The sequence below is a fragment of the Elaeis guineensis genome, chromosome 5 (genome assembly GCF_000442705.2).
Source record: "Elaeis guineensis isolate ETL-2024a chromosome 5, EG11, whole genome shotgun sequence".
NCBI lineage: Eukaryota > Viridiplantae > Streptophyta > Magnoliopsida > Arecales > Arecaceae > Elaeis > Elaeis guineensis.
Genome location: NC_025997.2, coordinates 129,928,163 through 129,955,335, shown reverse-complemented (window position 1 = coordinate 129,955,335; position 27,173 = coordinate 129,928,163). Strand labels below are relative to the sequence as shown.

The window sequence follows — 27,173 nt, the reverse complement described above, 5'->3', positions numbered from 1 at the left end:
AGAGTCCCCCTAAGCCGGACACATTCGTTCACGAAGGATGTTGGATCACTATTAATGGGCTTACCAGTCACATCCTACTCAAATGTAGTTCGTGCCCCGCGGCCCGGTCCTTGGGTTAACAAACTTGAACTCTCCTGGCTCTGATCCGTACCGGGTGAACGGCAAACATAGCACGATAAAAAAACACAAAAAAACACAGATTTCGTGGGAGGTGAAAGTGTTCCAAGCTGCCGGGTATTGATCTTGCGAGAATTTTTCATAATTCCAGGGTCGGCTAAAAAGTCCTGCACGCTAGTCATGGAAACGAAAATATTACAGTAAAACTAGATTAAAATAAGTAATTCTTCAGCTTTATGGGAAAGGGTATGCATCAGAAAAGAGTGTACTCCACAAGGAGAATTCACATGCCGAGATAAATGAGAACGGTCAGCCCGAAATAAAAGAGAAACAAAGCCTCTTCATCTGCTTAGTCAATATAACTAACATTATATGCTTCTAGCGGTCATGACATTCTGATCTGAGACGTCACCTGAGGTGGTGATGGTGAAATATCTTTGCTGATACACTATAAGAAGACTAGCACGAGTAGCTATACAATAATGAAAGAGGCATATAATTACACCACTTAAGTATTACTCTCTCCTTAGAAGCCTTCGGCGGCCCCACCAGTTTGGATCGCCCAGCTAGGAACGAAGAGGTGCAGCTCATGGTCTCGGATATGCAACCTTCCTAGCCCCAGCCTCTTCCAAACTTCTCTGGCTCAGCTCGTGGCCGCTGTTACCAAGGCTCCGAGAATGCTCTTTTGGTTCAGACTCAGATTTTTTTGCCGTGTCCTTGTTGTCCTGAAGCTGTTCCAACGTCGATACCACTTCATCCATGGTGGGTCTGAACCTGGCTTCTGTGGACAGGCAATGTAATGCAAGTGCAGCAGCCTTCTGTGCTACTCCTAGCGAATACTGCCCCTCCAGCCGGGTATCCAAGACACGAAATATCTTGCGTTTATGTGGGAGGTAAGGCCTTGCCCATTCTACCAGATTGTGTTCTCCAGGTGGGCGATTCTTGTCAATGGCCCGTCGGCCAGATAACATTTCTAGAAGGACAACTCCGAAGCTATACACGTCACTCTTGGCAGTTAGATGACCTATAAAATTGGAACCATGTATTACAGTCAGGGCTTTAGAATGTGACAAAAAAGAACGAAGCAATATCATACAATTCACCTAGCCATCTCTGTGTAGAAGGCATCAGACCAGAGAATGGAAACGCAATCTATAGAACCGAGCTGTAAATATTGAAAATTCATACACCATTCGTCGTCTTTGAATCAAGGTGCCCACTTCTATATATAGATGATCAAACCGTGCGTGCGTGTCTGTCTGTGGGCATGGCAATAAGGTTCTGTAGTTACAAAGAAGTGTTGATATAAAAGCCTGGTGTTCAATTGGGGGAAAAAAAAAAGGTGCAATTTGATTGAAGTAATGACAATTTAGAAAAATACAGTATATCTAATGATAATAGTGGCAATTTATTTGGAATTAAAGTTCAGTAAGTATCGATTTATCCCCAAATTTTTGTTAGTCTCACATATGGGGGTGACTGGACCCAGTTTTGCATTCTTTTGTTAACACATTAGACAAATGCTCAAAACCTGACAAGCAGTCTCTAATCTGTCAAGACTTCAATATAGGATTATGGGGTATTGCAGATTTAGCAACATGTCTCAAAAGAGTTGCACACGAACAAAACTTCAAACTCAACTGTCATATGACATTTGAAATACACAGCTAACCCAGTTTAAGAGTGATAATAACGAGTAGCCAACTGAAAAAAATACCTGTTGCAAGATATTCAGGAGCCGCATACCCATATGTCCCAATAACCCTGGTTGAGACATGGGTCTTGTCACCGGTAGGACCATCTTTTGCCAATCCAAAATCAGAAAGCTTTGCATTGTAGTTCTGTACAGTCATGAAACAGATTTATCGGAAAGGTGTGTTCGCCGACATCTCAATGGGGAAAATAAAAGCAGAACACGAAGGGGTATGGCTTCACATACTGAATCAAGGAGGACATTGGACGTCTTAAAATCACGATATATAACTTTTGCTTCAGCACTATGAAGATAAGCCAGTCCTTTGGCAGCTCCAAGTGCAACCTTCATTCGAAGGTTCCAAGGTAGAGGTTGAAAGTATGACCCCCCTGCATCAACATTCCAGCCCAGTTATTTACCATCTAAGAAAACCAGAATGGACCATTAGCTTTTCTAAAACCAAACTGGGTCATACTACATGTGACAAGGATTCTATTTCCTCCAATCAAAACATAAAGCACCCATCCATCATGAGAACAAATCCAACAGGAAGACGGTAGGCTAGAAGCAAACCTACTTCTGAAAAGATGGTTCTCTAAGCTTCCCCGTGACATGAACTCGTAGACCAGAAGACGGTGTTGGTCCTCGAAGCAATATCCGATTAATCTTACAAGATTGGGATGGTACAGCTGACCCAGGTAATTGACTTCTGCCTAAGGAACAGAAAAAGAAGGAAATTGCAAGCCAATAAATAAAGACCTCAATTCTGATACCAATACGCGGCAACTCTACCGCTTTTTGACAGGCAGCCCAGTAAAGAACAAGAAATTATACTCACCAACCATTCCCTATGACCCTGGAAACCATCATGGTTGAGCCTTTTCACAGCAATAACCATCCCAGTCCCAGGCTTGGATGCCGTCAATGCATGTTCATCGATCCACCCCTTGAAGACAGAACCGAAGCCCCCCTCTCCCAATACGCTATCGGGACGGAAATTCCTGGTGGCGGTTTTGAGATCGCTGAAGGCGAAGCACCTCAGTTTGGAACACTGCAAGATCTCATCCTCGCTACGACAAGTCAAAGGCACAGAAGATGAGGATACCCGGCTGCTAGAACCACTCAACCCATTTCCATCTTTGCCATTATTCCTAGAGTTTACACCTGCATGCGCCAAACAAGTCGATTCCTTTCAATCAAGTCGAAGTAGATATATATATATATATATAAGAAAAGCTCCCATAGACAATAAAGTAATATAAAATCTTGTCATCCCTAAACCTTGGCGGACGAGAAGACTAATTTGAAAGCAACACCCAAGAGAAGAACACATCAAATTAAAGTAACCTTTCGCAAGATGACTAGCCAAATCTATGCTTTGTGGTATAACAGCTGGGACTCTCCATGGGATAGAATCAAAAGAACCAAATAACTCTCATCTGTATAGACTCCACAAGCACGCAGGCGAAATATATGATCATGAAACCCTACGAAATCCAAACTTTCAAAGTAAACTAGCTCCCTGATACCAAGTAATACATCTTTTTTAATCGAAGTATAACCCTCTAAACAGCTAAAAGCGAAGAGATTTCGACTTGAAGACCCCAAAAATGGTTAAAATCATAGCAAAGCATCGAGATTCCTCGAAAACGAAAAGCTTGACTAGCTCATCATCATACCTGAAGCTGAAGCGCTGTGGAAGGGGCTCTCCGCCTTGATCCTCACGCTCCAGCAGTTCCCCATCAACAACCCAAACAAAGAACTACGTTTCGAGGCGCATCAAACGAGAGGAGTCCGCGGCCAGATGCGCAACCGATACCACCGGATCTGGCCACCAAACGTTCTTCCCCGGCTGCAACAATCCCCGACCACCCACCCCCGAATTCAATGCCCCTCTAAACCTCAACACGCAGAAATAAGAGAGAGAAAAAGCGACGCCGTACAGATCTCCGGCTGCCAAATCCCAAGAATCTTGCCTTCCGAATCAAGAAAGAGAACCGATTCCGATCCTGTCTTTAGAAAAGATCAAAGAGGAGCAGCTCGAATCCAATCAAAAAGACCGCGGGCCAGCCAGCTCGAAGCTAGGGCTTCGCCCTTCCTCGAGTCTCAGATGAAGAGAGGGAGTGGGTTTGGGGGGAGACGAGGGGGACACTAATGGCGGGCGCTTGCCCTGCTGAAGTGCCCGACTTCCCATCTAGCTGATAAATAAACTCCGCCGATTCTACGGTTGTACTCGTCTCGTGGTCTGTATAGGAATTGAGCAAAGCGGGTGAGACTACGTGAGTATATCAGCTTCCATACCCAAGGCCCTGTTAGGCTTCCGCATACGGTGCCGTGGTGTGCTGGCCGTTGGATTTCGATCTGATGGATGAGTGATGGCTCGTGTGACTCCCATTGAGTGTCGTGTCGTGTCGACTCGACGTGGGTACGGTGTCTTCAGATGTGAGGTTGGGAGGGAATGTACGGCTGCGATCACCTGGATTACTGCGTCAAGTTGACTTGATGGCTCGGGTGGGAACGGGGCTGGCACGCTGATGCGGACATGGAGCGGTGTGAAGGGGTTGGCTTACCGCCGACCAACGGTGGGCACAACCCAACGCTGTTTTCGGAAGACGAGAAACTCGGCAACAACCAGCTTCACCAACCTTTTTTTTTTTTTTTCGGGCGGAAAGGATTCACGCTGGTAACTATGGGACCCACCGAGCTACGAAAGTTCTGCCGGTCGTCAGAGCCATTTTATCATTTGGAGAGGAGGAATAGTCCGGGAAGCAAATGGAGAAATGGGAGGGCGGGGCCCTTTTCGTTCCGCTGGTGTTCCTCGGGTGGAGACAAAAAGCTTTACGGTATCCTACCTTTTGGATTGCTAGTTGTGGATATCCATCCAGATGGAAAGCCTGGAAAACTTTGGTGGCTTTGTGGCATCCCTGGATGGCCGCAATCAAAGAATGGGCGGCCATCAAACAATATGCGTCATGCGTCACACGGTTTTTTACGGTGATGTCCGCATATGATAAGATTCGTACTTCCAAAGATTATTGGTGTATTATACTTCCACGCAACCTTATGGAGGAAGTTTTTATTTTTCTTTTCCTTTTGAAAGAAACCTCATGGAAGAAAAGTGGAGGAGCACACCATGTGCCTTCTTGCAACAAACCATCTGCATGTGTGATGATGATTCATGCAAGATTGAAAGCTGCGGTCGTGGATTTGCATGCAAGCAGGGTGGTCTTGCATGGGTTAATGCCGAGACCAGTACCCATCCTCTTCTGTGGAATATTAAGTTCATGGTTACTTCCCCTGATTTCTCTTGGAATTGTTTTTATCCTGAAGCAAAACAAGCATCTGATCGTATGGTGAATATGGCTACCAATCGTTCACGCCCTGCAAGTTGAATTATGGTTCCCCGCCGATGCTTTTTTTTTTTTTTTTTGGTAGATGTTTCCGCCTATGCTTTACTAGTTCATCCAAGTTGATGCTTTAGGTGTCCAATTTTTGAGATTTTAATATTTTGTCCATTGTTCAATTTTTATGAAAATCATATATATACATATATTTAGTTTTACATTAATTATGTACTAAATAAATTTTAAATACTTATGAAGTCAAAAAGTTTAAAAAATATCTTTCTATTAGATTTTTTTTGAATAAAATTTTAAGTTATTGTAAATGGTATCAAAATAAATTTGCTCATGACTTATATGGATTAGATATTACAATAATATCGAGTTATTAGAATTGATCATGGATCAATTATGATATTTGTGATTAGATTTGAATAGATTCGGATCTTTAATCTAATAAAAATGTCAAAACTTAAACAAAAAAAATTTATAAGAATCTTCTTAGGATATTTATTTAATCTCATACCGGCCATACGCTTAACAGATGCCATAAATTTAGACTCCTAGTATGCTAACATAGACGTATGTTTTTATAGGTCGAGCTGTTCTTGCCTTAACCGGGTTATAAAACATCCCAATAACGTTCGACGTACTCCTCAGGGCCTCGTCCTCCGAACCGCACAAGAAATGGTGTCAAATCTTCCATGGCTAAGTACGTGATCTGACAACAGATTCGAAAGTTCCCTGATATGCCGAAAGATACACATCACCTTCTACGGCAAATGGTGTAAAATAGTCGAGTTCATGGCTTTGTTGCAACTGGCAAGGCGCAAGATTAGGTGTCTAACAATTGTTTTAAAAGAAAACCAATCCGTTTTACCCCAAAAAAAAAAAAAAAAAAGGAAAAGAAAAAAGGGAAAACCAATCCTTACTACCAAACAAAAAAAAAAAAAAAAAAAACAAACCAATCCCGAGAGCCCCTATTTATATTTAACTTATATTTGTGATGACCTTGGCATCGAATGCAAACATTACATGGTTAGCAGGCTCATGCGGCAGTTTTCCACCCTTTGTGAGGCCGCGGATATGATATAATTTGTAGTGTTCTCAAATTCCATTTTTGCAACTCTCACGCTACCAGCAAGAGATATATCAATCCAGAATGTCACATCATATCATCATTACCCAAAAAAAAATGTGTGTATCTACTACTTATCGTTGGAGCGCCCCCTGATGATATATTAGAAGCTGACGCAACGGAGCATTTACCAAATTTAAAACAAAAATTACAGCACAATTTATTCGCCTCGTAAAACTGTGTCACATCATGTTTCGGATAGGATGCTACAGAAGTCAAGATGACATTCGAAACACATTGTTTCTTAAAGCAACAAGATAAAGTTTACGCTGATTGGGAAAAGTATTTCTATGCGGATGACTTGACCGTAGCAGACTTGATGATGTCCACAAATTCAGGCTGCAAGTGTCGAAAGAAAAAAAAACTTAGATAAAAACAAGGGTTGACCGTCAATTCATGCAAGGAGACTTAAAAGATTAGCCCACTTCTTAAGACCAGGTATACATTACTCCAACCCATCATATCAACTAGTGACAGGGATGTACATGGCCCACCATCAGTGTCATTTATCAGAACTTGTTACACAAGGGCACCATGCACATCAACAAGTAAATGATTCTAGTGATGTCTTGAACATCAAGGTTGGTATTCAGCAGAATATCATTAATAAACTTGAATCAATTGTACGACATCAAATTTAGGTGGATATGTCAGCCATGTCTCAAGATAAGTTAGTTAACAGTTATGGTTATGCTGACCAGGTTGCTTGCCGTTCATGAAAGGGTGAACATTCAAAGCTTTTTTCCCAGTGTTTAGGCTATAAGCTTCAGCTGAAGCATATAACCAGTGGGACCAGGTGATCCATTCTTTCAATATCTTGGTGCTCTTTTTTCTAATAATCAATTTCTAGATTTCATTAAAGGGGAGGAAAAAATCAAGTTTCAAAACAAATACCTTCAAAGAAGCTCCACCAACAAGAAATCCATCAACATCCGGCTGTGCGGCCAATTCTTTGCAGTTTGCTCCATTTACAGAACCTGCAATAAAAGAGATACAATATAAGCAATTAATTAAAAAGCAGAAAAGTTCTCCATATCTTTACAGGCACAACATTTCGAATGCATACAAACAGATAATCCACAATGGAACCATAACAACTAAGACTCGTCCCAGCTATCTATGATCATCTTTAAGAATCGTCATGTGCAAAAATTCCAGTTTAGATCTACCTCTTAGTAAGAGTACTTCATGATTCATTAACCAAACCTCAATACGTAAATGTTTGCATCCAATTCTTATTATACACGGATAACAAGAAATGTATATATAGTGGTACAATTTGCAAAACTTTAAGTATTTGCCAGTGCATTTGGAGAACATGTACCTCCATATATGATCCTAGTCGATCCAGCGATTTCAGCACTCACATTTGCATGAAGCCACTTTCTCAGGACAGAGTGCACCTGGAATTTAATTGATATTACAGCACATAAGCATATGGATTATAGACAAGTCGTGAACGTGATTTGACTTTGGTAATAGGCAGTTAAAAATGACAAAAGATACGTTACAACGAGAACATAATATATCATTTGTTGCAAAGGGATTGCATTTACTAATAAGGCATGATGGCGCTCCTTTAGAATGGAAAAGCTAGGGTACCAAAGGTAGTATCAGCATGACTGACTGCAACTCGGAAGATGAATAAAGCTTTAAAATACTTACCTCAACTAATTATTTGACTAAATATAGAAATATGCTGTATGATAGCAACTTGTTGCTCTAAATATAATGCAAATGACCTCCCTTGGCAAGAATGTACTGATCATAATCAAATTATTGCACACATATTTTGTTCTAGCTGAAACTGTACAGGATCAAACATTGTTATTAGGTACATCTTGGAAAAAAAAAAAATTGGGGGTAGACAAAAATGGTAAAAACATAAAAGAGGCATATCTTCTAGGGTGAGAAAACACTGATTGAAACAAAAGTATCAAAATACAAGATCTATACATTTATAAAAAAAAGAAGAAAAGAAAAGAAAGCACGCCTTGCATTTTTCCCTGTATTGGCCAGCGCGCACTAGTTACCCAGGAAGTGCAAAATTTCTCTTAGGCAAGATGCTTGAGTTTATCATAGTGATAAATTGATGATCTTACCACCACCCTAGTAAAAACATTTACAGCTCTCTCTGCAGCTGACAAATAAACAACAATACCAAAAGTTTAACTCTGAGCACAAGAAACAGCAATTATTTGAAAGAGTCATATCAAACAACACTTCGAATTCCAAGACATAATAATGACAAAGAAGTCGATAACCAGTGATAACATAAATGTATTATGACAACTAACAGAACAGCTTCATGAAGATGGCAAAGAATAAGTCGCCCACCCCATTTTCAGTCTCAGAAAAGTACAAGTAATATTAACAATGTAACCTGCATTCAAATGATGATCATGCGCGAGAGAGGTGACAGGTTAGGCCAGAAGCTGAAAAAAATTGCAACACACTAATATGTTTCTTGCCAAAGTAACATTCTATGACAAAAGTTAACTAACAACATGATATAATAGGCATAAATAACCATGTAAGGCATCCAGCACATACTTCCTGAGCCTGAGCAGGTGTTGCAACCTTGCCAGTGCCAATGGCCCAAACCGGCTCATAGGCCACTACAACATTGGTCCAATCCGATATCCTATCTGCAAGACAAAACGGTATAGCAAATTACATTGAAAAAAAAGATATGGAATCTGTTACATCACAAAAGATAACAGTCAAAATACAAAATGGACTACAATTATTTAATTGATGATACATCTTAATACAGAATACCATTTACTCTTTCTAACATGGTTCAAGTATGGGAGGGCCACATTTTGCATATTAAACGCAACCCCATGAAAAAAAAAAAGAAGCTGTTTCAGCAATAAGTTCAAAGTATGGTTGATAAACAGGTGTGCCACAACAATGCAAAGCAACAATATTAAAAGGAATAAGTGGTTCAAAAGGGAGAATAGTAGCTTCTAGAATTTGGAGTGAGTGGAGGGAAATTGCCTGCAATTGCTTTTGTTTGTGCAGCAACAACATCCATAGTTGATCCTGATTCTCGCTGGTCAAGAGTCTCACCAACACAAGCAATCACCTTCAGACCTTGAGAGAGTGCATATGCAACTTTATCTCCAACAAACTGCCATTACATAGAGGCAAACTATAAGGTTTCTTTTTTCCAAATTAAAAAAAGGAAATAAGGAAGCCTGCAAAAAGTCATGAGATTAAGGCATTCTGGGACAGCTCATTGGGTGAAAGAAAGATCTGAATGAGGTAAAAAGTTATATCTGACACAAACTGCCAGGCCCATGTTTGGCAAACCAGATTCTTGGTTAGAATAGCTAGGCTTTCCAGCTTGCCTGTAGTTTGCATCCCATAACATTTTTTCTATTTTTTTTTAAAAGCATTTTTAAGCATTGAATTGCTCCGCAGGAAGCTGAAGTAAAATTAGATAAGGCAGGAATTTGGCACCCACAGGTCAAGGAATGAAGACCAACCAGAGCAAGTTGGGCAACTTGCACCAAAAGATAATATAATGAAGGTAGATCCCCTAATATTTAATCTGGAAAATAGTTATTGCAGATCGCAGTAGTGGAACCTTTGAAACAAAATGCAATGACATGTTATAGTGAAGAAAAAAAATGTAATGCTTTGATCTTCAGACCACATAAAAACACACCAACTTGGTGCTCTATGTATTCACATGTGATGTAACAGGCTTTACAGCATGAAGGAATAGGTAAGTTTGATAAATAAAAGGTCATAATTTGGAATTGTGTAATGACATATGAAATATAAAAGATAATGAAAATGAAGTAGGGAGACAGGAAAGTGTTGAAGAAAAGGCAAGCGGGAAAAAAAAAAGGTAAAAAGTGAGTCGTTTGTAATGTTGCATTTTCATTACACACACAAGATAGTAAAGATGTTTATTGTGCACATTATGAGTATGGATTTTAAAAAACACCATTAACTAATGCATTGCACAAGCTATATACATGATTGCATAAAAGTCATATAGATGCCTTCATGTAACTCACATCATTAGATTCACCTAACAATAGCCGCCGCTCAGAGTGACCCAATATGACATAAGGAATGCCAAGATTGACAAGCATCTCTGCGCTGCATGAGTGAAAAATAGAATTAATGCAGAGAAGTTAAAACTGAAGAACATACTTTCACTTTTACATGCACTCAATATCTAAAGAACATCAAACGAATCATAAGAAGCAATCAAAATTGCCAACGTGTTCATAAATAATGTTCTTCACAAATGAAGATCAAGAAGGCAGAGGGAGGTAGACTGCAGATTTTTCTTAATATATGCATTGTTGAACTAACAAAGTTTGACAATTAGATGGCTTCATCCGAACATCTATCTTTTTGTCTGAGTGGTTGTGGTGGTAGCGGTCAACTAGGGCATAGGCTCAGGTCTTGACAAGACATTGCCTCGGATAAGTCTTAAAGTCACAAATATAGTACATCAATAGAGAATGACATTGAATGCACAACCTCCTTTGTGCATAAAACCAATATATACAATTGAAAAGAACTCTTGCTCTACAAGATTGAAGTGTGATGGGCATCAAAAAGAATATTTTGGATAGATTTCCTCCAAGATCAAACTTTTCTAGAAGACTATAGGCAAAATAGATCCATGGCCAAGGGGCCTTCTAGGCCCAATGGGTCCCTAGATGTCAAGACAACCCAATAACAATAATGTAAAATCCTAATAAATGTAAAAGGAAACATAAAAATATTATTATGATCTAAAAAATGAAATATAACATATCAAAAAAGATGAAGTCAATCAAAGAAAAGCACCAACTTGGCAACATTTAATACTAGTTCATAAATTGATCTCATCCTCCATACATAACCATGACACTGAATTTCAAGGTAGGAGTCTAGACAGCAAGCGAGTAACCCTGCCTAAGGCACCAACACAGCCAAGAGTGCAGTCTTTCAAAAATATTGGAACTGCCATTATTGTTCACCAGAATTATGATTCAATTTGAATACAAGCCATCAATATGTAAGACTGGATCATAGGAATACCAGACTTCGAGCTTTGATCATAGTCAATCTCCCAGCTACATTGAAACTTATGAGCAAAAATGGTGTCAGACCCTCCCGAGAACCACAAAATTGGTAGCACAAGAGTCTGTGCAAACAATTTCTGTCCTTATTAACAAAGAAGCCAATTATGCCCGCAGGATCAAAGTCATGACCAAAAGGGCCATAACAATGTGAAATTCTCTAAGTTTACTCAAAAATTCAACAGCAGTACATGTTTGATTGACAATGTTGAGCCTGGAACAGTGAATTGGTACTGATATACACATCAAATGAACTCATCTCTTACCTGACTTCACCAGTGAAAGCACCACCTTTCCTCACCCAGCAATTTTGTGCAGCAACATGAAAATCAGATCGCAACAAACTTTTTACCAAAGTAAGGAACAAAAATGGAGGGCTTACAACAACCTCTGCAAGAAAAACCATTTAGCGTATGAATAAGTTGTGTATGCTTTTATAATAGGTGCGCATTTTTATAAGAACAGCAATTCACGTGGTTTAGTTTTATATAAAATGCACAAGTAAATGCCAAAACATAGACTACATGTGGCAATGAAAAATTCCAGTGGACCCAAAAAAGTATTAGAATAATGGGCTTGACTACTGAAATTTTACTGCTTAATCACTTATAACTGCCCTCAATTATGATTTCTCTGTGTGCTTTTTTGCAGATAATAAGTGAGAAGTTGTTTGAGTGATAAAGCTGGATGACATTTCATCAGCTTCGACCAGGTAGGCAAGATTTCAGATGAAGTAACTAAGATATGCATGACCCTCTTGTAGGACAGACCGACACACCATTTGCATTCCCAGCATTAATAGTTCAAACATGATGATCAAGCCAATGCATCTCTTAACAACAGCTTCTGAATTTCAGAGAACATGAAATCCAATATAGGTGACTATGGAGGAACATGGAAAATGGCTGAGCAATTTTGAACCATCTTCTAGAGTGACTGGCCTAGATTTCCTTAAAATATCATCATGAAGCAACCACATAACAATCTGAACTTAAATATTTTCAAAATGCCTGGGAAATTAGTAAGTGCCTACTGGGCTAAATCCGGTGGGATAGGCCATGATTGGATCACAATATGGAGGAAGAGGGAGCTTAAAGGGAGGAAGGGCTTTTTTTTTTTTTTTGGTAATCCCGCTGCAAGCAGGGTGTGTCTCCCCACACTCTCCCTCTCCTACTCCCCCGCTCCCTCCCTCCCTCCCAACACTCCTAACTCGATTCCCATGCGATCCTGCTAGATTCTGCAGGATAGTTCTCAACAGACCCTAAAAGATCCAAATGCACCAGCCACCTCTTTTCTAGTTGTGGTAGCAATTTACTTTCTGCTTTGCAGCCCGGCATGCATAGTCACCAATTCATGCACATGCATGTCTGAAGGAATTTCAAATCAAATAATATATAAGCTGCTAACAGAAAACTTTATCAATCTTTGCATGTGATGTCAGTTCCCTAAACTTATAAAGTTTTCTTCTTAATCTCTTTCTTCCTATATTAGCTTCCCTAAAAATATCTTGCAATACATAGTTTTTGGTTGCATAAGAATATAAAGAGGCCGAATGGTGTAATAGTAGCCCATTATTTACCCTTAAACTGGTCAAAATTTCCATCTAAAGATATAATAAGATAACTGTTGTGGCAGATTCCCAGCTTGGGCCGGAGTTGCTAGAGTGTGGTGGCATCCGGCGAAGATGGCGGTGACTGGACTTGCAAAACAAATCTCGAACTGGAGGTGGTTCTTGTAGGGACTCTCCGACGCTCAAGTCAGAAATCTAAAACAGATGGGAAGGAGCACGCGAGAGAGTTACATACCTTGGGGGTCCCTTGATTGCCTCTATTTATAGAGGTGGGAACCATAAAAGGAAAAACTGTTGGAGACCTTTCTTCTTCCGTCGAGCATACCCTCGAAATCCTCGCTCTAATTTCCATGAATTTGAGGGGCGGCATCACCTCACCCAATACGTGGCCGACTGCTTCCATTAATAGCCCCAGCCAAAGCCCCTGGGATTTGACAGTCGATATGACCTTATCCCATGTCCAGCCAGCTGTTTTCTTTAAAAACTATGGGATTTGGAGATTGGACATGATATTTTTCTGCGTGTGGCTAGCCGCTTTCCTTAATAGTTTGATTTGAAAGGGCCGTATGGGAGCTCTCTGTTGACCTTGTTAAGTACGGTAACCGAAGTTGGGAGTGGAGGAAGTGTGGCATGAAGACCCGCCATACATACTATCGAGTAGGGCTGAGCAAATAACTGAAACCCAAAGAAACCCACCCAATCCGACCCAATAAACATCGATTTCGGTTAGTTGAAAGGCATAAATCGGATGGAATCGGATTAGAGTTTGTAAAAAATCGATTATACGATCGGATTCGGTTCCTACACTTTTAAGCTGTATGAAACCGAACCTGACCGATGTTGTATTTCACAAACTCATTTTCATTTTGGGACGAAGTCATTTAGACTTTAATACTTCATTCTAAAAAACACCTCATCACCCATTTAGATTCATGGGAATATTAATATTGAATTGTTGATGGAAGCACATCAATTTAAAATAATTCTGAAGTGAAAGCTTTCAGATGTAGTTGCTTTTAGATGAGTAAATCTTTTCTTTTTCTGTTTTATTCTGTACAGATTCAAAAATAAGCCTAAAATTTGTAACTTATAAAGTTTAGGCCATTTTTACATTAAATTGACAAAAAAAAAAAAAACAAATAAGCTTAAGTGTCAATTTTGGACTCAAAATCAATATTGGGTCAACATTGAAGCCCAAACCCACACAACCCATCTGAACCCGCTACAAACTATTCACTTCGATTTCAAACAGTTAATACATGGTAAATGATTGATAGCGGATTGAATTTTCTTCAACCTGATTGCATTCGATCGGATGAAATTTTTCTCTCAACCTGATCGAACTCGACCCATGCTCGGCCCTACTGTCGAGGATGAGAACCGATCGTAGGTGCCTAGCTTGGAGCCGATGTGGGGGTCGGCACCTTCCCCGAATCGACGTCCGATGTCCGGATGTTGTTTTGAGAATGTGAGCAGCAGTCACCATGTGGATCAACAGTCTGAGGTGTCTAAAGAGGGATTGGCCACCAATGCCGGGGTCGGCAGCCTAAGTATGGATTGGTGGCCTTTGAATGCAGACACCAGCAAGAAGTCAGAAACCTATGCACAGATCGGTGGCTGATGTAGGGGTTGGTGGCCAACACATAGGTCGGCCACCCTGGCATTTGTGTTCAAAGGCCACCGATCCATACTTGGACTACCGACCCCGACATCGGTGACCGACCCCTCTTTAGACACATTAGACTATCGATCCACAGTGATTGTTGCTCCCATTCTCAAAACAACATCCGAACATTGGACGCCGATTCAGGGAACACACCAACCCCACATTGGCTCCGACCTAGGCACCTACCACCGATTCTCATCCTCGATAGTACGTATGGTGGGTCTTCATGCCACACTTCCTCCAATCCCAACTTTGGTTACCATATTCAACAAGGTCGGCAGAGAGCTCCAATACGACCTTTTCAAATCAAGTCATTAAGGAAAGCAGCTAGCCACGCACAAGAAAAGATCATGTCCAATCTTCGAATCTCAAGTACTCAAATCATAGCCATTAAGGCAAGTGGCTGGCCGCATGTGGGATAAGATCACATCAACTGTCAGATCCCAAGAGCTCCTACTGGAGCCATTAATGGAAGTGGCCAGCCACTTGTCGGTGAGGTAATGCTGCCCCCCAAATTCATGGAAATTAGAGTGAGGATTTCAAGGGTATGCTCGATGGAGGCAGAAAGGTCTCCCACATTTTTTTCCTCTTATAGTTTCCACCTCTATAAATAAAGGCAACCAATTGACCCCCAAGATATGTAACTCTCTTGCATGCTCCTTTCCATTTGTTCCAGATTTTTGGCTTGAGCATCGGAGAGTCTCTGCCAGAACCACCCCTGGCTCGGGAGTTGTTTTGCAGGTCCGATCACCACCATCTTCGCTGGACACCGCCACACTACAGCAACTTTGGCCCAAGCCGGGAATCTGCTGCAACAATAACCTTAAGAGTGAATGCTGCCTGGTCTTATTTTCAATCAACAAAGTCACAGCCAACCAAGATGTAACAATAGCATTTCGCATAAAGTTACAGACAATAGAACTTCATACATTATGATTCCAGGTGCCAGAGAACAGCTTTTCTTTTCAAGAAACTGAAGCATTGTTTGAGAAGAAAAGATAGCAAATGAATGATAAATGTCCATCTTGCCTGGTGGAAATGGATCGTGGGAATCAAGTGGCATGACATTGCAAACAATTTGTACAGGCCAACAGCACTAAAATGGAGTCACGATACTAACTTCCAGATGCCCATGAGATTGTTATAACCAAGAAAAATTCACATAAAATCCACCTAATAATGAATTTTATGCTATCTCATACTCAACCGACAAAATGAACGCTTTTTACGTATATTTTACATCTGAAATTAGGCGCAAAATTTCCCGTCAATAATATGATTATGAAATCAAATAAAACATACAGACAAAGTCCATAAGGATCATATCCATACCGACGACATCCTCTGGGGGTACTTCAGCCTCATTCAAGGTAGTGACAATCTTCTTAACTTCTTCGGTTGTTCCATTCTGCACGGAGTTCCCATTATAACCGCATTTTAAGATGAATCGAATTATTTAAACTATAAATATCCCCATGTACCTCGAATAAAAGCAATAATTTCAGCTAAACACACACACACACACACACAAAAAGTAAATGGGAAAAAAAAACTGCACGAAGATCAACTATAAGTATGTTCTATAACTCCGTCAAATAATTAGAGAATAAATTTCGCAGACATCAAAAATTCGTGGAAAAAATGCAAATCCAAGTAAAATGGAACAGTTCAAGAAAACTGCTTCTGTTGATCGGATGTTGCCATCCGATTTCAAACATCCAAACCCTAAAATCGGATGCCCGGAACCCTAAAGTCGAGCAGATCCGGCGAAAAGTAGTGCTGGAACCAGATGAATTCTAAGAATCGAACTTGAAAAAAATTGCAGCAAGAATAAAATTCTAAAAACAGATCTGAGAGTGAAGAAAAGAGAAATTTAATGGTAAAAAAGAAAATCTTACGCATTTCCAGTTGCCGCCAATGAAAAATTTCCTGCCCATATTTCTTCGTAACTCGGAGACTGGATGGTGGGATTTTGGGTTGTGCGTGGGACGGAGGGGGGGAGGAGCTAGATACGAGGACGAGTGGATTGGAAGGTATGGGGGAGGGGATTAGATTGGGAACCGAGATCTGATCTCCGCCGTTCGATTTTTTTCGGGTGATACGGATTACATACGGTGGATCGCGAACCCATGGGCGCGAAGACATCGTGGGCGCAGTGGAAGCGGGTTCGGCTAGCTGTTTCTCGAGCACGGCGAACGCCTTTTCGGACCAAGGCCAGGGCAAGCGGGCCGGGATCCACCCAAGACTGGTCCAGTGTTTTGCGTGTAATGCTAGAGTTAGGCCTACTAATGTTGCTCTTTGGCGGCCAACTTTGAGTTGGCTTATAGATCCTGTTTGGGCTTTTTTTTTTTTTTTTTTTTTGAGTTGGCTTATAAATCCTGTTTGGCCTTTTTTTTTTTTTTTTTTTTTTTTTTTTTGCATGGCTCTTGAGCCTGTGTTTTTTATTTCTTTTTCTATTTTTATTTTTTTTTCTCTCCCTTCCTCTAATAAAGCCAAGGCCTACGTCAATACATTGCTGATAACTCTATCAAACAAGACAAAACTAACATCGGAGTTGCAGTTCTCTCCAACTATTGTGATAAACTACTCGCCCAATATCAAGAATTATGATTGAAAAATTCCTTTTCTAAGAACCAATTAACTGCATTTTTGCATACCTATTTCACTCGAATGGCATAATTGACTGAATACAAGTCATTGTGGATTGGTCCTAGTGATGAGAAATCATCTCAAAGAAACATGAATTAAAAGCTCTATCTTGACATAATAGGATTCCTTAATGCAACCTTATACATAGACTACTCTTGCCATTATCTTTTGTTCATCATCGGTGATGAACTCCAAATAGCATAAGAAGGAATAGTCCTAGTTAGAGAGGTTTGCAGTACTGGATAGAATGGGATTTATGACTGTAACAAATGTTCTCGAAAAAGATCTTAATATATTGGTGAAGAAATATAGCCTACTCTTTCTATATTTTTTGTCCATCATCAGTGATGAACTCTAAATAGAAAAAAAAATGCACCCGTTAGAGATGTTTACAATATTAGATAAAAGGGATTCATGATTGTAGCATACTTTCTTGAAGAAGATCTTAATATATTAGTGAAAAAACTTTTTTTTTTTTTTTTTTTTTGAGATATTCTTTCTACAAACTCCAACCCTCCAAGTCCTCTATTTCCAGCTACCAAATTCTTGACCACCATGTTGCAATCTTAAAGTCTCTCTCCCTCTGAATGGTAGCAATACCACAGACTTCTCTAGCTATGGTCCATTTACCAATGACCTGCAAGGATAATAGCAGAAAATAGGCAATGTATAATATTTTGCAAATAAATCTTGTTAGGATCGAGGTAGAGCATTTTACTTTACATGACCGCCAACTCTCCTAAGTCCTACCTGGATGCATATACATCAATATGCACGGAATTCTGTCGCGTGTACTGAATATTTTTCTCAATATTATTATAGATAACAACCGAGAGATGATTTTATTTACTGTAAAAATATTATGTGAATAATATCTTGCCTTTAGCTGGAAACATTCTACCTTGGCAACTTCGCAGCATTGCTCATTATGACAACACTAAGTAGAGCTCATTTTAAGACGAGGAATCTTTCATTTTTAAGATCTGTTTCGATGTCTGGACCAGTATCCTAAAGAAATCACATGGATTTGGATCCATACAGTCACATGAAAGAGATCTAGCTCTGCCTGAGTCCTGTAAGAGAAATAAGACCTGTTGTATTAGGCCAAACATATGATTTCTATGAGATTTTGGGTCCACTCATCTAGATAGGCCCTTTGAATTTTTATGATTCTCTCATCCTCACAACAATAAAAAGGGAAAAAGAAAAGAGAAAAACAAATATCCTCATAAACCAAGCAGGAAGAGGGCTGTCTTTTTTTTTTTTTGCAAGCAAGAGGTATTAACATGCATCCTATGGTAGTGCAATCTTAGTCCATACAGCTTAAGAATTAGCAATCTAGAAGCATTAGAGGTACGACTAATAAATCAGTCACAGATCAACAAACCTGAAGATTTACAATGGGTGAAATGAGAATCCATGACCAAACATGCATATATTTTGAGCTGCACTAGCATGTACATTATCGCTCAATGCATTATTATTTAATAAACTACGTCGATGGGCCTTACTAATAATTTTTGGCTAAAAAAATATAAAAATATGGCACTTTTGGTGGGACTCCCACGCAATGTATTTTTTTTAAAAAAATTATTATAAATTTACATTTGAAAGTTGGTTGTCATGTCCATATCCCGACAAATTACATGCATTAGAATCAAGGAATCACTAGATGAAAGAAACACAATCATTTCAAAAAGTAGTATTTAAAGGTGTTCTATGTAAACCTCGCTGATGGTCCATTGAATCGCAAACATGTACGTTTACCAAGCAATCTGAGGTTTGGGCAAGAACAACGAATAAGTTGTACATCACTGCCACCGTCTGAGCTTTTTGGGCGCGGGTTTATCGTCGTACGTATTAATAGATGACTAAATGTCTAGATAAATAACCATATAATTATGAAACGCTGAAACAGGCAGCGATGATAACAAGTTTAAAACCCCTTTCGTAGGATGGAACTGGCTATGTGGTGAGGGGACCATCTAACGGTACCATGCCCAAAGATTTGGACCGGTCCACATACTAATTTCTTCAAACCTCACCACCCAAAAAAAAAAAAAGGTTTTAGTGCGTAAAATGGTACAAGAAATTGTCAAACGACTAGGCTATAACCAGTTGGGTTATAGCCCAACTGGTGTATCTTTGTTCCAGTTAGAATCACAATGATCTTATTTTCTCAAAATTTAACCTAGATAATTTTAACAAATGAAACTTCTCTAGATAGATTTGATTATCGAAGATGAAACAAAGAAATCAAAAAAAGTAGCTGTACAACAGGGAAAAGAAAACGAAAACGAAAGAAACAACATCATGTGAATCAATCGGGCATAATATTTTCACCATGGCTTCAGAAGTTCTGGCTCCAATCAAATAAGATCCGGCCCGGGACCATTCGTTTGTGGAGGACACGGTCGGTCAGAACAAATTAGAACCTACCGATTTAAAATCTTCAAACCGGCCTACGAATCTAGAGCGTTATCCATGAGATCGACCCAATCAGACAAGACTGGACCCGTCCACCCACGTCTGTATATTTAGCCACAGCATGGACCATAACCTGACCTGTCTCGTTCCACCTGCCCTCAGAGAGAGAGAGAGAGAGAGAGAGAGAGACCCTGCAATCCGAAGCCCGAATGGTTTTCACGTGACGCTACCATACATAGCTCGCGCCACCACCAGTTAACACCTCAAACCAGACACCTTCCCCACCTCCCAGTAACGTGACTTCTTCGCAGCATTTTACGATGACATGATACAACGAGATAAGGCGACGCCGGGACGCTGCTCAGGCTTCCCCTCCCTCATCGGGCAATATAACCGGCCAGATTCTACTCGCGGGGCCCACAGACCATGACATGTGAAACAGTGGGCAGGGCCCAGGGTCTCATGGAGACCCATCAGGATAGAACGCGTCATCGGACAGCATCGCAAGCCGTCCGCGACCGGGAGGGGACCAGGGGACAGATGGGCACCCGTCGCCGTACTTGCAGTCTTCTACCCCAGCGAGAGGGGTAAAAAGAAAAAAGGAGAAAAAAAAGAGAGCGACGTTACCACTCGCTGACACCTTGAGAGGAGTGGCCGGGAGGTCAAGTCCACATCGCCTTGTCTCCTTGTGCCGCGAAACGCGGACTACAGTCCCCTTTCCTTCCTTTCTCTCTCTAATGATGGCTCTCGCTGAGAGAGACGAAGATCCCGTCCGTACCGGGGCGGAGATCGCTACCTTCCCCCGAGCGCGGTAATTCAAAGTCCGTTTCCCAGAAAGGAGCTGGATCCTGTACGTGGGAGCTGAGGTTAAGATCCAAGTGAGGTCGGTGACCCGACCGCTTTTTATGCTTTTTTGACCGGCTTTTGCTGCGCTGGTTATCCGTCGGACTCGCCGACCAATCAGCATCTCTGGGCTTGGAAATTAGCGACCCCAACGGTAATTAAGAGGGGAAGTTAGATGTTAACCCCCGTACAAGTGCTGGTTCCTGATTAATTGGTGTTCGGGTTGTATCTTTCGCGCGAAAGACCAGAATGATTCACCTTCTTTCGTTAGATTAACCATTGGATCGCACAACAACTATTTCAAGATATGTGCAAATGGATGATAGAAAAATTTGGAGTGCTTTGAGAGCTGTGCCAATCGCCCTGTCGTTGATATTGCAAAGAACATTCCTTCGCGCGAAGGACGAAACCCGAACCCGATTGATTGCCAGCACGGTAGTGCGCGAACACGATTCCCGGGGTCCTCGCCCCTCCGGTACCCTTACCTCTCTTTCCTTGTCCCCCCTCTCCGCGTTGGAAGGCCGTTAAAGTTACCATGTGAAGATGTCAAAATATCTTTACCGTTATCCTCTATCCGCTCCGTTTTAGGTAACAATGTAGAAGCATCAGCTGTCTTCTCGCGGACAGCAATCAGCTCGACGTGATAACGCGATATCATCAAATTTGTTGCAATAATGGACCTTATGTGCGACCGCAATGGGACACGTCATCAAAGGAATGGTGGCTGGTGAGCTTTTCCCAGCTCTCGATCTTTCTCTCTGTCGAGTATCATGAAAAGACCTAACGAAAGGCTTTATTTGAGATAAAACCACTGACCTCCGTATATAAACCAATCTCCAATGTAATTTGCCCGGCATCTGTCTCAGATCTATTAAACAAAAATGATCCATTAAATAAAAATAATTCTAAAATTAATTATCAATTTAACAGATCGATATTATTTTCAATCAATATTCAAATTTTATAGATAATAAATTATTTTAATCATCGATATTTCAATATTACTAACCAATAATCGACTTCCGACATACGACCGATCGATTCATTCAAATATATCATAACCGTCATAAACGGTTACTTCACTAATATCGTAGCATAATTTATAGAAGTTAATTATGCACTACAAAATTACCGTCCTATGATCCTACACTATTAAATGTGAAATCATATCCGATAGTTACGATGATCTATTTTATAAAAAAAAAATAAGATAATAAATTTGAATGAACCAATTTTTATTCGCTGAGCTCGAAGATAATTTCAACCAATACGAATTTTATTTTATAAATATTCATTCCTGATGATCAGATGATAAGAAAATTGGCAGCAACATGTCTTTCTTTCCTTATTCTTTCCTTTCTTTCTCTCTCTCTCTCTCTTTTTTTTTTTTTTTTTTCCCTCGTTCTCGATGGCAAAGGGGTGGGGCTCACGGTGCGTCGCTGGAACCGCCGGTTTCTCTGCAGCGGCGTCGTGCTCCCGAGGATGACGCCAGCACATTCCCCTCTGAGATCACCACCGACCGACCGCAAAAACTCTTCTCTTTCTTCCAAGTGACTGAGCCCCATCTTGCACTCCCCTTTCGCCCCCGCGACCCGTCGTCTTTTCCCTGCGCGTGCCCTTCTTTTACGCTCCTGTCAGGGCCCTCGCTATTTACATCCCACCATCTCATCTACTCCCATTCTCCTCCCCCCCCTCTCTCTCTCGTTTCTGCTATTCCCTCTCATCATCTCTCTAAGCTTCTCATCTCTCCTCGTTACTCTTGAGCCTTTGCTTCTTGTGGGTCTCTGGATTTCAAAGAAGACGGCGCTAGCATTTTTTTGAGCTGTAAGAGATCTCTTTACCTTTCTGTCTCTTTTTTTTTTTTTCAGTTTAAGTTGTGGTTATCTATCACTTATTTGTGAACCTTTGCAAATTAAAGTTTACATATGTTTAGTTAACTGTGGGGAAGCAAGGGAACATAGTAGGTCGAGCTGCTCTGTTTCTCTGGTCTTTTACTTAGTACTTTGATATAATATTAGTTAGGGTACGATCTGGACTAATTTAACTGCAGCAATTCACATCTTTTCAGGAGATTGAAAAGATTAAGCTCAGGATAGTGGAAAAATATAGTGCCTTGGGCCGAAATGGTTTCATGTCTTCGTAAAAGTAACATTTTTGTATGGTTTCAGACCTCCTTTGAGCTTCTCAAGGCTCATTCCATCACGACAATTTACTTTACAATAATAATGTTTCCTGTCAAACTAAATTTGCTTCCGAATCTCTTGGATCTACTGCAGATCCGTGTTTTTTTCATTTTTATTTTTTTGACGTGGTCCACGGACGATCACTTATGGCTTTATTTCAGAACTGGTATGCTCGTTATTTAATCGAGAAACTAATGGTTGCAGGATGGACCTAGTGGACCTGTAGATCCGGATTTACTTTAATTCTTCGTATGAGATGCTCTGTGTTGTTAAGTTTAGCTTAATCCGATGACGATGATATAAAATCTTGCAAATCTTGGCTCTAGATCACTGATATAATAGGTAATGCGAAGGGAAAAAAAAGAAGTAAAGATTAATACCACAGCATCTGAGTGTTTTGCGCTGCCGCCTCGATTTTTTACGCAAAAGCTCTCTCTCTCTCTCTCTCGCACGCCACCCTATACATATACATACCTACATGTATATGTCTGTCTGTCTGTCTCTTTGGTGATGTTTACCCATTTCCTCTGAAAATCATTTCCTTGTACAGCCGCTGCTTCTTGCCAAGCAAATTTTAATACATCCCCGTTTCCATATTCGGTCAATAAACACAACCACGTAGCACGCCAGATGAAGGTATTGGTGATTACAGTCGATCTAGCAGCCCATCTCCGCTCTAGATTCTTTTCCTACTTGTTTTAGGTCATCTTTCCTTTTCTAGATGCATGTATCTGTCCATCTCAATCTTTGCCGGTTTGCCTTTTTTTGAACAGAAAATAAGCCATGTTAATGCCTTACATAAGGATTTCGTTCACTAGATAACTATTCAACACTATTCTGTGATGTTGATATACGTTTCATTTTCAATAGATTAGTCTTGAATACTGTTTGTATGATGCTGGCCACCTTGGCTTATTTAATGATCATGTGCTTCTGTGGTTTATCTGTCATTGTTATCAGAGTTCGCTGCTTGTCTGAAATCTGTCCTTCAGATTTTTTCTTTGAATGATGGATGTGCAGTAGATTTGGAGTCTATCGGTAATGGTTGAATGTTCAAAGCATTCATATAACTCTGTTCGATCCTTTTCAGCCAAATTCTAGCGCCTGCTTCGCTAGTGCCTCAGAACAATAGAATATTCCTCATTGATTGGGCCTAAACTCCCATTAATCTTTTCGCTAGCCTCTTGTAGCATTTCATGGTTAATTATTTTCATAATTTATTGCTATGAAACTCTTTGTTGAACCAGTAGGATTCTTGCAGCAGCTGCTGTTATCAGGTCAAGATACTCTGGCTGCCTTCGTTTCAGATACGTTATGAGGAATCCGAGGGGATGGGCGGAGGCCACTGCAAATGAAGGAAAGGCAGCGCTGGAGAGCTGAAGAGGACGCAATCTTGCGCGCATACGTGAAGCAGTATGGACCCCGGGAGTGGAACCTTGTGTCCCAGCGGATGAACGTGCCCCTTCACAGGGATGCCAAATCCTGCTTGGAGAGGTGGAAGAACTACCTTAAGCCAGGGATCAAGAAGGGCTCTCTTACTGAGGAGGAGCAGCGCCTTGTGATCAGGCTCCAGGCCAAGCACGGTAACAAGTGGAAGAAGATCGCCGCGGAGGTCCCGGGCCGCACCGCCAAGAGGCTTGGCAAGTGGTGGGAAGTCTTCAAGGAGAAGCAGCAGAGAGAGCAAAGAGAGAGCAGCAAACCTGTCTTGAGCTCCTTCGAGCAGGGAAAATACGATCGCATTCTCGAGAACTTTGCAGAGAAGCTGGTAAAAGAGCACCGGATCACCCCATTGCTCATGGCTACACCACTACTTCCTCCATGGCTTTCAAACTCCAATAGCTCCCACAGACCATCCTCGCCTTCTGTGACTCTAACTCTTTCTCCTTCCACCGTGCCTCCTGCATCAATTCCCTGGCTTCAAACAGAACGAGGAGCGGAGAATAGCTTGGGCTTGGCTAGTTCGCAGCAGAACATGGTATCAGGAGTTCCTTCAGTGGATGGTCAGACAGTCTCAGAGCTGGTAGAGTGTTGCAGAGAGTTAGAAGAAGGGCATCGAGCTTGGGTGGCGCACAAGAAGGAAGCAGCATGGAGGCTGAAGAGGGTCGAGCTGCAGCTGGAGTCGGAGAAGGCTTGCAAGAGGAGGGAGAAGATGGAGGAGATCGAGGCTAAGGTGAGGGCACTCCGGGAGGAGCAGCAGCGGGCACTGGAGAGGATTGAAGCAGAGTACAAGGAGCAGATCTTAGGATTGAGGAGGGATGCTGAAGTTAAGGAACAGAAGTTGGCGGAGCAGTGGGCGGCGAAGCACATGCGGCTGACCAAGTTTCTTGAGCAGATGGGTTGTCGTCAATGGTCGGGGACTGAGATGAATGGTCGGTGACCGAGGTGAATGGTAGTAGGAAGGCAAGTTTTGAGGTCGCTTGATCCGACCTTCTAGTCATGTATGATTGTTCTCTCTTCTTTATAGAACTGAGCGCTAGTTGATCCATGTATTGTTGTAATTTTAAGTGGTGGCATCCAGTTAGTATGATGAAGTATTCTGTTCTAGTTTGTCAGCGGACAGAGGAGATGATCATGCTTTATCTTGCCCTTTGTCTCAATAATTTTGAAGTACACTATTTCTATAGACAAATCTTGTTTGATTCAGGTTTTCCTTGTGGTGTATGCATGCTTAATGAAGCTTTGTTTGTTATTGCAAAACATCATATGATTTTTGAGGCTGCCGCAAGAGTCCCTTGCAAGCTAGATCATTCCCTACTGCATGTAGATGATCTTCCCCTAGACGTTAAATAGTATGGTATATGAAGACAATTTTGTGAAAAAGCTGGAAAACAAAACGGAGCTCCCTTGGAAAACAAAATCCTGCTCCACGGAGATTATCCATCTCCAGTGATATTACTTTTGAAGTCATTGTAAGCTTATCTGAGGGTGCCTGTAGGCTTTATGTCAGAAAAAGCAAATCCCTCACGTTCTACATTGTTCTATGTAAATGCAAGCATGCAGGCAAGTAAGGAGAAATGGCAGTGATATAGTCTTAGATTCATTAACAGAACAGAATCTACCGTTGATATGCTCTGTGTTTCAGCTAAAATCTAATTAAAACATACACGAGAATAGAGAGCAGGAGAAGAAAGAAATCTAATAGTGAAAGGAACAAATTTTATCTTTGTTCCCCCTGCTTTTGCCGGATTTCCGCTCCCTAGCGGTTGTCGTTGGGCCCGTTGGCAGATTACACTGCTCTCGTCGGCGCTGCCGTCGCACCACCCGCTGTCGCGGTCCCTCCACCGGCACATTCGCAGCGACGCCCTCCGCCGGCACGTTCATGGCAGCATCTCCCATCGCTGTCACGTTCACGGCGGCGTCCCCCTGTCGTTGGTGCGTTTGTGGCGGCATCCCCTGTTGCTGGCGCGTTTGGGGTGGCGTCCCCGGCCGTTGGTGTATTCGCGGCGGGGTTCCTCACCGCCGCGGCCAGGAGCACCAACTCACCGCCTCGCGGCAAAGCGTCCAAGAGGGCCTTGGCTTCGGCAAGGTAGAGTTCGCTTGAGGGCTCGAGCTCAGCGTCGGAGGGGATTCCCCCAAGGTGGCCGGAGAGAATATGGAATATTCGCGCGAGAAGGGAAGTCCAATGTGTCCCGCTTTGGACTCTTAGACGGAGGCTGCGAGGCGGCCGAAATGGGTGGGTGTGTGTGTGTGTGATGGTGATGAGGTGAAGGAGAATGGCTGGTGATGGTGGCACCTACAGTAGGCGGCGACGAGGGTTTTTCGCGGCAAGTGGGGCTCAAGGATCTTCTTCTCTTTGCCACTCTTGTTTTTATATTAAAACATCGAGATTTTATGGTAACTAAAGAGAAACATCCATTGTTAGGCATTAATCTGGCATCTGGCATCACCGTACGTTTGGCCGATTGGTTGTGGTTATTTTGTGACCCGCGTTAGTTTAGTGTTTTGGAAGATTTCAAGATCGCGGGAGAATTTTGGCCCGTTGGTAGCAAGTGGTAGCCGATTGGAGGAGGTTTCATTTGGTAGGAAATTGCTGTCGTAAGATGGCGATCATTAATGGGCAAATTTGGAATGGATCTTTTTTTTTTCTAAAAATTTTGAAGCATATCCCTAGCTACCTGTCGTGGACAGACCGCAGAGAAACCTTCTTTAAAAATTTCACATCGGACAAACTCTAAAGTATCATATGCTTAAGAAGGATATGAGCACGTCCTTTTCTCATGAGATACTTTTTTCTCCGTGAGGTGGCGAAAGGACAAAATCGTGAGGCCATCTGCGTGACGTTGGACTGGGGGGCACATCCTCTGATGGAGCCCGATCAGGGGCTTCAAGGACAACCCCCGGTGGGGACCACGGGGCACGCTCCCCGTCCGGACCTAGCCAGAGCGGGCAATACTTCGTGGGGTGGAGCGGTGGTCGACTCCGACGACCTATTTGACACATGAACACATCA

The 27,173-nt window shown here is 41.6% G+C and overlaps 3 protein-coding genes across 6 annotated transcripts; 1 reads left to right on the top strand and 2 right to left on the bottom strand.

Moving 5' to 3' along the window:
• Positions 1 to 437: 437 nt before the first annotated feature.
• Positions 438 to 3,988, bottom strand: LOC105045657 (receptor-like cytoplasmic kinase 176). Its single transcript, XM_010924017.4, has 6 exons — positions 3,490 to 3,988; positions 2,649 to 2,974; positions 2,388 to 2,523; positions 2,057 to 2,199; positions 1,835 to 1,958; positions 438 to 1,141 (listed from the first exon to the last, which is right to left on the bottom strand). Exons 1-6 carry the CDS (start codon positions 3,551 to 3,553, stop codon positions 705 to 707), a joined length of 1,230 nt encoding a protein of 409 aa, XP_010922319.1. The 5' UTR covers positions 3,554 to 3,988; the 3' UTR covers positions 438 to 704.
• Positions 3,989 to 6,424: 2,436 nt separating this feature from the next.
• LOC105045658 (triosephosphate isomerase, cytosolic) lies at positions 6,425 to 16,677 on the bottom strand. Its single transcript, XM_010924018.4, has 9 exons — positions 16,520 to 16,677; positions 15,954 to 16,029; positions 11,652 to 11,775; positions 10,324 to 10,408; positions 9,293 to 9,425; positions 8,843 to 8,937; positions 7,614 to 7,692; positions 7,184 to 7,266; positions 6,425 to 6,628 (listed from the first exon to the last, which is right to left on the bottom strand). Exons 1-9 carry the CDS (start codon positions 16,556 to 16,558, stop codon positions 6,578 to 6,580), a joined length of 765 nt encoding a protein of 254 aa, XP_010922320.1. The 5' UTR covers positions 16,559 to 16,677; the 3' UTR covers positions 6,425 to 6,577.
• Positions 16,678 to 21,959: 5,282 nt separating this feature from the next.
• On the top strand, positions 21,960 to 25,370 carry LOC105045660 (transcription factor AS1). 4 transcript variants are annotated; one of them, XM_010924023.4, is made up of 2 exons: positions 21,960 to 22,364; positions 23,988 to 25,370. In XM_010924023.4, exon 2 carries the CDS (start codon positions 24,075 to 24,077, stop codon positions 25,098 to 25,100), a length of 1,026 nt encoding a protein of 341 aa, XP_010922325.1. In that variant the 5' UTR covers positions 21,960 to 22,364; positions 23,988 to 24,074; the 3' UTR covers positions 25,101 to 25,370. The 4 variants fall into 4 exon arrangements, with proteins under 4 accessions (XP_010922325.1, XP_010922324.1, XP_010922323.1 ...); XM_010924022.4 differs by having other exon boundaries at positions 23,974 to 25,370; XM_010924021.4 differs by having other exon boundaries at positions 23,971 to 25,370.
• The last annotated feature ends 1,803 nt before the right edge of the window (positions 25,371 to 27,173 follow it).